Raw genomic sequence first — 10,000 nt, 5'->3', positions numbered from 1 at the left:
ATTTAGACCTTTGTAGTCACTACACCATAAATGCAGATACTCGATTTTAAAAATTTCCCGAAGATATAAACCCACTGTCCACTCTACAGACGACCCAATACAGCTCATGCTCACTAAGTCACACCCCATCCCACCTGTAGTCAGACACTCGTATAGTATTCTTCTGAGGCTCTCTGCGTTGCCTTCCTCGCAGCCTCCCCTACGTATGTATTGGGAATGAGTGCATCACCTTGCCCTGCTGACCTGCACGTTCCGGCGTCTTGTGAAGAGCAGGGTTGGGCAATTAATTCTGACAAGGGGCCACGTGAGAAACCCGAATTGTGTCAGAGGGCCACACCAACGATAACTTGAACTTAATTCTGCTCAACTTTCTTCCGTTGTAAAATGCACTAAATTATATATTTAATGCATTGTGTATTCAATGAGTTATATATTTAATAAATATATATTTATATCTAATAAACAGAACCCAAGTGTCTACATTCAAAACAAAGTACAAAGTAAATATAGCGACAGCATGTATACTCTCACAGCCCCCCCCCCCCCCGAAATGGTATACCAAAATAAAGCTAAAGATATGTAAATTGTATTCCTGCCACTGACAGCAATAAACAAGCATGAGTATATTGTTATGGGATTTGCGTCACACAAATTCTCTAAACATACGGCCGTTAGAGACGAATATTTCAAATCTTAGTCTTCATCGGTAATTACCTTATTTAGGAAGGCACAAAAACGTGCTATATAAGCATCTGTTTTTATCTTAACGAAAATCCAAAAAGATTATTTGTCTTTAAATATCTGTACGACAAGAAGAAAACAAATAAAATAACATAAAATAAAATAAAATAATATAAAATAAAAGAAAAGAAAATAAATAAAAAAGGAAAATAAGTTTGACAAATATTAAAAGCCCCTCGAAAATTTTTCACACGCCAACACACACGTACTCAAATTCCCCCCAAAAACACACATTAAGTACATCCATACAGAGAGTATGTACAGATACGGACTTTTCCAACAGGTTCACCGCTATAGTAAGTGGTCTAATCTATTTCTGGCAATACATACATAGTATCCGGTATTTTGTGAATGGAATTTTCTTGTTTGTATTGAAGTCTGTGATTGGCGCCTGGTATATAGTAAATATATTCACTGGCAACTAATATGAGCCATTGGAATCATGTTAAAAGGTTTGGAAACATTACCAAGTTATGCCCAATACCAATATTATTGCTTGAGAAATGTGGTGTTTTCCTTACATAAGAACAATTGGAAATGCTATAACTGGTAACTTTAGCACAATCACGATAGCCAAACATGGATGACAACGGGGTCATTTCATATCAAATCACCCACTTGTGTAGTGAATAACATGACCAATTCCTCATAATTTGGTTTGGATATTGCAATTGGTTTAGGCTCCTGGACCACTTAAAGTTTGAGGCCTCGATTCCTCACAAACCCTCATATTTTGATTCTGGTTTTCATCAAAATTTAAAACCGTGCTGGTAAAAATCAATGGAGGATATCACAGTCAAATTGTGCATTCTGAAGTGATCATATACGTAAATCTCGAAAATAAAACGGAAATTGCTTTCTCTTACATGTTCTGCCCTATAATGTTTGCAAGAGGTAGTACTACATCTGCAATAGAAGTGGTATGCACATATTAACTTCCCTAATTATAAGGATAAGCCCACCCATAAATAATTTTGACGTTTTTTAGTAGAGAACAAATAAGCTTAAAAAACTGTGATGAATTGGGCTTGCGGATAGTAATCCTTCATATATAAACTGCCCCATAAAGAAGCATAAATTTTACATCAAATTATGAAAATGTTATATACAAACCGAGAAGATATCACAAGATATGTCAACATTAGTGTCCAAATTTTGCATTAATTCTTTGAACATCCTTTACTGCATCCTTGCTGAAGCTTCAGGGATCCATTATGTTTGAGTGTGTAAAATATACCAAAATATTTTTAAAAATTGCTCAACCCACTTACCGAAAGTTTGCACCAGTTCATTGTGTGCAGTCCTGAAAGTAATGCATGGTACACAGATATGCAAATTGCCCAAAGACATCAGGTGATTAAGGGACCACATTTATATCCTTCTTGAGGACTTTGATGATGGCGATTCAATAGTCTTTTCCCAGTGTACCACAACTGAACGTTCAAATTTTATTCTAAGAAAAGAAACTGTTCTAAACCATGTGGAAATTGTGGAAGCACAATTTGAGAATTTGATAAGCATTCTTTTGTTGCAAAATCTCAATTCCAGTGTCTAAATTCCCATTAAGAACAGTTGGAGCCAAGAATGGCACTTTTCTATGATTTTGCAGAAAATTATTCATATGTCATTCAAAATTCAAAGCTTTTATTGGACGAATCCCCAATGTATTCTACTGTAGTTTATTGCAGAAAAGAAGACAAACTTTGCCACCAGTCAAACTGCCTTTGGAGCGATGACACAAATCATAATGTTGCTATTGTTCGTGAAGTTCAGGAGCGTAGTTTTTAGGACTTGAAAAGCTTAAAACAATAAAATATTTTTCCGATGGCTGAAGTGCATCTGCACAATCAACAAAAAGATTTTAATGTCCCTGGCACGGGAAACAGCCCTGGGATGATATAGGTGGCACCATAAACATGTACTAATTCTGTTATATGACAATGGCTTTATCTATAAATATTGCCCATGCGTTTAAAAGATTTTTACAGTTGTGGACGACCCCCCCCCCCCCCAAAAAAAAATGCAAATGGCCTGGTTTGAAGCAAAAGTAAGCTGTAACAAGCAAGTGGGTGACCTCTTCACTCTCTGCACAGAAATATCACACCAATTAAGTTCCTTCATACTGAAAAGATCAAGGTTGATTATAAAAGGCAGTTTCTTGGGGAGAGACATCTAGGCACACATGCAGCACCAGATACAAGATCTTTTCATCATTTTACTCCAGTTGACGAGTGTTCTGCTGCAGCAAAGAGATGCAGTGATGATTCGTTATTTGGGATTCAGCATAATCATGAAATTTGAAGTCGCTGATTTTATGACCTGTCTCTATGAAGACTAGCGGTGGGTTGGAGTTGTCAGTCAAGTGGATAAGGAGCGGAGTGATGCTTGTGTCAAATTTATACATCCAGGTGGGCCTTCTAGCTCGTTTAATTGGCAGGAACTTGATGATCTAACATTTTTGGTCAATTTGCACACTTGTGTATCATGCATTCTTGATTTTCATTATACAGAATGACCTTGTACACATTTTTGTAACTTTCGCTTAGGTTGAGAAAATTTTGTACATAATTTGATGTAAAATTTATGTTTTTTTACAGGGCAGTTTACAGACCGCAAGCCTAATTCATAGTTTTTCGGCGTATTTGTTCTCTACCAAAAAACGTCACAATTATTCATGGGTGGGCTTGTCCTCATTTTTAGGATTAAAGCCATTTCTGCTTTGTCTTTGAAACCTACATACTGGTTTACATCGGAATCCAAATTGATTGATTGTTAGCTAAACAGTTTTGAATTTTTATGAAATATATATATAAAGAACGTCCTGAACAACCTATAAACTGTAATTGAAGATTACTAAACAAGCAACTATGGCTTAAAAATTCTGGTTTAGTATTTAAGAAGAAGAGAACATTGTACCTACTCAGACTCCTCGAAACAGAATTTTTGGAGACATATGTTTTTTTTATTATTATAATTATTATTATTATTATTATTTATTTATTTATTTATTTATTTATTTTATTTTATTTATTTATTTATTTATTTTATTTTTGTCTTACGGAATATGTAATAGATTTTATACCTTAGAAACTCACACATGTAGATCTGCATTTCGCTTGAAATGGCTATTTGGACTGTTAAGAATATTTTTCAATTATAAAAATACAACACAGTGAGTAATGGAAACCGTCTAGTGCCGACCCCGCGTCTGAAAGGCAGAGGAAGCCTCGAAATTAATAGTAAAATCAGCAATGAATATGCACTTTTAACGAGATTATGTGTATATATGTATATATATATATGTATACTAATACAGATATAAATATAAATATGTAATATATATACATATATAAATATATACATACCTATACACATACGCGCGCGTGTGTGTGTGAAAGCAAACTTTCGAGGCCGGAGAATCAGAAACATTTTGTATATTTTTCCATATCAAATAAAAATCAGTTTGTGGCTTTCGCAAGCTTTATTGTTGACTTTTATATTCTAAAAACATTAAAACCATCTACACATCATAAATAGTTTTACTTACTGAAGATAAAACATTTTTACTGTTTCATTCGTTACAATAAAGGTAGCAAGCAATGCTCAGGAGCAGTTATCAAATTATGTTTTTTTTTCTGTCGCAGATAAAAGTTAGTCTTTGTTCTTATATTCAGGAATAGTTAAAACATTCTGATATAATTTCCTTAGTCGGATAACTTTCCTGTTGTAGATGAGCGTAAAATTATTTCAACCAATCACGTTGCTACAGCCCTACGCCTCCCTTCGCAGAATACTGCATAATGCACATGTATATTCAGATAAAAATGGGCATCTCCAGACTCTTAGTTTACTTGCTGGGATGTCCGCAACTGTACATGATAATATCCTCATCCTTGTCCCTCTCTCTAACACGGTCACCCCCCACCCCCACCCACCCTCCCTCGCGCACGTGGTAAAACAGCTGTTCTGAATGTATTATGGTAATCATAAGCTCCAAGGCATAAGGTATCAAATCACAGCTGAAGAGCTCTTGAATCGTTCATGATATTCGAAGGGAACGAATGCAGTTGTTACAAATGTTTGTACATCCTTGCTACATACAAAGAGAAGCACCCATTAAACTCATCCCTTCCCTTCCCTTTTATGTTCAAAATTCAAACCGGATGCACTTATCTCCCCTCCTCTACCCCCTCCCCAGTAATAAAACACTCACGTAACCATATCTCTCCCCTCCTCTTCCCCTCAGATCTTGAGGAGAAAAGGGAGGAAGGGTGACAGCAAGGGAGCCCGAAGACGAAGAAAAGAAAAGATTGCGTCATTCTTATTCCTGTGACAGAATTTTACCTGAATAGATATAAAACCCAGCAAGTGTTACGTTTTCTTGCACCTTGAAGTTTGAGGGGAAAAGGAGGGGAGAAATATGCATGCGTTAGTGATTTCTTATGGGGAAGGGATGTAGGTGCATCTAGTCTGCATTCGAAATTAGAAGAGGAATTCATTACATTGGTGTCGACGTGAACAAAAACGTATGGCAGTAACTATTTCACTTTCTTCCTTTCAGAGTTATTAAACGATCGAACAGCTGGTTTGAAATTAGGTTTTCATTTCACAGAGAGAGAGAGAGAGGAGAGAGAGAGAGAGAGAGAGAGAGAGAGAGAGAGAGAGAGAGAGAGAGAGAGAGAGAGAGAGAGAGAGAGGGAGAGAGAGAGAGAGAGAGAGAGAGAGAGAGAGAGAGAGAGAGAGAGAGAGAGAGACAGAGAGAGAGCGTTGGATAGACAATTATTATCATAATGATAATAATTGCGATGATAGAAATAGTAACGATGATAATAATGATGATGATAATAATAATAGTAATAATGATAATAATAATAATGATAATGGTAATAATAAGAATAAGAATAAGAATAAGAATAAGAATAAGAATAATAACAATAATAATAATAATGATAATAATAATAATAATGATAATGATGATAATAATAATAATAATAACATAATGATAATGATAATGATAATAAGGACAATAATGATAATAATGATGATAATAATAATGATAATGATAAAAATAATAATGATAATGATAATAATGATAATAATGTTAATAATAATGATAATGTTCATAATGATAATAACAATATAAAAAAATAAGAATTATGATACTAATGATAATGATAATACCAATGATGATAGTAATGATAATGGCAGCAGTAATAATGATTATAACACATAACACACGGTATATAACGATGGTATAGCAATAGAACACGTTGTACTTTACATTAAGGATCCTTTAGTTTCTATTTCCTGACAGAATTGATGGATTGTAGACATATGTCCTCAACTAAAGAAAACTTTAAATCTAATGTTATGGCATATCACATATTAACATCACGTCGAAGAGCTGTCATGTAACGTTATATAAACAATTATATGCAGCATCCTTCCCTTACATAATTTCGAGTCAGTTTCGAAAGGAAGGAAAGAAGAGACGGCAGAAAGAAGAAATAAGAGACAACAGTGTCTAGGGAGAAAGACGAGGCATTAGTAAAAAAAAAAAAAAATCTGTAAACGAAGAAAGAAAGAGAACGAAACGACCTTGAAGAAATAAGTATGTATTGCCATGGGATATTGTATTACTAAATCTTTGATGGTAGATGATGGACACTTAATTTTAGACCATATATTTGTTGGCACATAACAAGGTGTGTGTGTGTGTGTGCGTGCGTGCGTGTGTGCATGTGTGCGTGCGTGTGTGTGTGCGTGCGTGCGTGTGTGCATGTGTGCGTGCGTGTGTGTGCGTGCGTGCGTGCGTGTGTGCATGTGTGCGTGCGTGTGTGCGTGCGTGCGTGCGTGAGAAATCTGCAACTAAACGTCGTTTTGTATCAAATGAGAATAATTTGATTAATCATGACAATGATAATTATATTAATGATAATAATAAATTGATAGTAATGATTATAATTTTTATAATGATGACAAGAATAACCATTATTTTAATCATTTGCATGATAATAATAATAATAATATAATCATCATCATCGGATATTATTATCATCATCATCATCATCACTGTTATTATTATCATGATCATCATCATCACTTTTATTATTATCATCATCATCGTCATTACTGTTATTATTATAATAATAATAATTATTATTATCATTATTGTTACTATTATTATCATCATTATAATTGTTATTATTATCACTGTGATTGTCATTATTTTTATTGTTATTATAATTATAGTAATAATGAGAATTATAATAATAATGAGAATTATAATAATAGTGATAATTATAATGATGATGGTGATAATAACAATAACAGTATCCATTTAATTTTAAAGATGCTAATAGTAATTAATTTGATGTTAATTTCATTATGTGATTATTATTTAGGAGGTGAACGGAAGGAAGGTGGGAGAGGACAGTGAAAAATGGGAAAGAGGATGGCAAAGTAAAGAAAGGAAAGAGGGAGGAGAGAGAGAGGGAGAGAGTTAGATGAGGGGAAGAGAGGGGAGGAATAAAAGAAGTGGGGTGAGGGAAGGGAAAGAAGAAGTGAGAAGTGAAGAGGGGAGAGAGGGAGGGACAAACAGACAGACAAATAAATAGAATACAAAGTCAGACAGATAGATAACTGTATAATCAATTATATAGGACAAACAAAGAAATACAGTGCATAGAGGGAAACAGACAAATCAGACTGATAGAGAGATGATAATGGTTTTGAAATATTCCATTCTGATGTTATTGAATGTAAATTTTATTGAGTTGGAAAGTCTCTTATGATATATTTATTTTCAGGTGGAGAACTTGAGCACCAGATATACACAAAATGCCAAATGTGCTTATACAAGGAGCAAGTAGGGGCATAGGTCTTCAGTTTTGTCAAGCCCTCGTGAATAGAGGTTTGTTGTTGTATTCAAATATTTAAATCATTCTGGGTAATGAAAATTGAAAAAGTATCCATGTTTAATTCAGAAGTCCGCAGACTGTCAACAGGAAAAATAGAAATGTGTTTATCATTATTTGTAGTTAATGTTCTTTTGTGCAGATTCAAATGATGTAAGTGCCTCTCCTTTTTGCAATTAGATTAATTAATTTACCCCTACAGGATCAACAGTCCTTGCCTGCTGCAGAAATCCATCACTTGCTAAGGACCTCAGAGAATTGCAGGTTCGTTTGATGTGGTATATCTGTTGTCTCTTGGTTTTGCAGTGGAATGTTGCAGCTAGTTGAGTTTTGGAAAGGGAAGATTATTAAATAGATATCAATAACTTCAGGAATTAGTATTATTGTGGTGATTAGTAGGTTACACAATTATAACACACCTAAAATTATTTTTTATTGTAATATTGATACTGATACCACTACTCAATGACAGTAAGATTTTTTTTTTTCTTTTTTTTACAATAATGATAAACAGATTCTCAATAATTATTGTTTTTTTTTTTTACAATAATGATAAACAGATTCTCAATAATTATTGTTTGGTGAATTCTAAAATGGCTTTAGTTTTGCTCAGTCATCTGACCAAGGTATTGTTTTCACGATGACTATAATTGTATCTTAGTGTCTATATTCTCTATTAACAAGGAAGGGAAAGCAATTCAAAATCATTATTTTGAAATGCATGGAAGATTAGTAGTTCAGGAGAAACTACTAAAGTTTTATTCATGGTATTTTACATAAAGAATTAACAACTGAGTAGCTTATGGACTACTATCCTGATTGTGTTTGTAATAAAGAAAGTTATTTATTGTTATATGATCCTATGAAATTTTTGATATTGTACGGTATTGACTTACAACTGCCATTCTTTACATTTAGGGAGCATTTGATGTGTTGGAAGTAGAATACCAAAACTGTGTTATTATGTTCTCCACAAGATGTATAGCTGAGTCTTCAAAAAATTTTATGAGAACTAAAGAGGAATTTTCAGAAAACACAATGGGTGATTTTTGGAGAACATTATGTGACACAGCACAGCTAATGTGATTTTTGAAAACAGTTTTTAAAAAGAAAATGTGTATTGCCTATTGAGTTGTGTAATGTGGTAATGATGATTGTGATAGACAAAAAAAGATAAAAGTATCTGTGATGATAATGAGAATGATATATTGATAATGATATATTGATATTGATATATCAATGATGACAATAATTATATGATTTTTAAAGAATATAATAATGATAATGATTATGACAATGATTTTGATTTAGTTATAATGATATTTAGATTCATAACAGTACTACTATTGATACAAAGAGAAAGATATTGATATTGATTATGTCAATGAAATTTAGTTTTAGTGTATTAGTATTATCAATACTTTATCACTTTTCTCCACCATCAACAGTCACAGCATCCAAGCCAAGTGGACATCATACCCTTAGACGTAACTAATGAAGAGGCCATAGTAGCAGCCAGCGAGCACGTAATGCAGACGCATGGGGGGAAATTAGACCTTCTTATTAACTCCAGCGGTATCCTCAGTCCAAAGGGAAGGGGCGAGACGAGCTTGAAAGATGTGTCTCTTGAGGTGAGAATGTTTGTATTAGGGCTGGTGATTTTTACAGAAAGTCCATGGTATTGAAGAGAATTTTTTTTAGAACATGCATGCTTGCAGTTGCAAAAGAAGTTTTTTTTTCAGAATTATTGTGGAGCATGTGAATGTTATATAAGATGATGTGTATACATTGTGTATTTTTGCAAAGAGTGTATGATTGTGATATCAAGAATATGTACAGTATTGTGAAAAATACTTATATTTAATGTTGCAAGGAAAGTGGGTTTGTATTGCTGTCAAAAACGTGTTTTTATGATTTGATATGATTTACAAAAAAATAAAAAATAAATAAATTATATCACAAGGATCCATTGCCAAAAAAAAACAAAAATGATGGAGGTTGCCTTAGGTTGGTTGAGGAATAAATTTGAAACAACAATTTGTAAATGTATGCTTACCATGATGGACAACAAAGAAAAGGAATAGAAGTGAGACCACAAAAATGAAAAGAATTATTTTTTGGCAGTGTAGGGAAATATCATTTGACAAGAAATGAATTATTTGTATGGATTGTAACATATGTATAGTGTATTTGACTTATATTTTCAGTTCAAAAAACTTTTATTGATCTGGACATTTTTTCTCGTTTTCTACAGGCTCTTCAAGAAACCGTCACAGTGAATACGTTGGGGCCCCTGTTAATGGCCAAATACTTCAGTCCACTTTTAGGAGCTGGAAATGGTA

At 33.5% G+C, this 10,000-nt stretch overlaps 1 protein-coding gene across 1 annotated transcript in view; it reads left to right on the top strand.

The window, feature by feature from the left end:
- The first annotated feature begins 6,188 nt into the window (after positions 1 to 6,188).
- The window catches only part of LOC113827721 (C-signal), a 5,716-nt gene continuing 1,904 nt past the window's right edge, over positions 6,189 to 10,000 (top strand). The window contains exons 1-5 of the mRNA XM_027380607.2: positions 6,189 to 6,352; positions 7,551 to 7,654; positions 7,861 to 7,922; positions 9,107 to 9,289; positions 9,913 to 10,000. The exon at positions 9,913 to 10,000 is cut by the window's right edge and continues 84 nt beyond it. Of these exons, the coding sequence (XP_027236408.2) occupies positions 7,582 to 7,654; positions 7,861 to 7,922; positions 9,107 to 9,289; positions 9,913 to 10,000 (406 nt within the window). The 5' untranslated portion in view covers positions 6,189 to 6,352; positions 7,551 to 7,581. The remainder of the gene's footprint in view (positions 6,353 to 7,550; positions 7,655 to 7,860; positions 7,923 to 9,106; positions 9,290 to 9,912) is intronic.

This window comes from Penaeus vannamei, chromosome 8 (genome assembly GCF_042767895.1).
Source record: "Penaeus vannamei isolate JL-2024 chromosome 8, ASM4276789v1, whole genome shotgun sequence".
Classification (NCBI taxonomy): domain Eukaryota; kingdom Metazoa; phylum Arthropoda; class Malacostraca; order Decapoda; family Penaeidae; genus Penaeus; species Penaeus vannamei.
The sequence above is the reverse complement of the archived record's forward strand: the minus strand, read 5'-3'. Positions and strand labels throughout refer to the sequence as shown.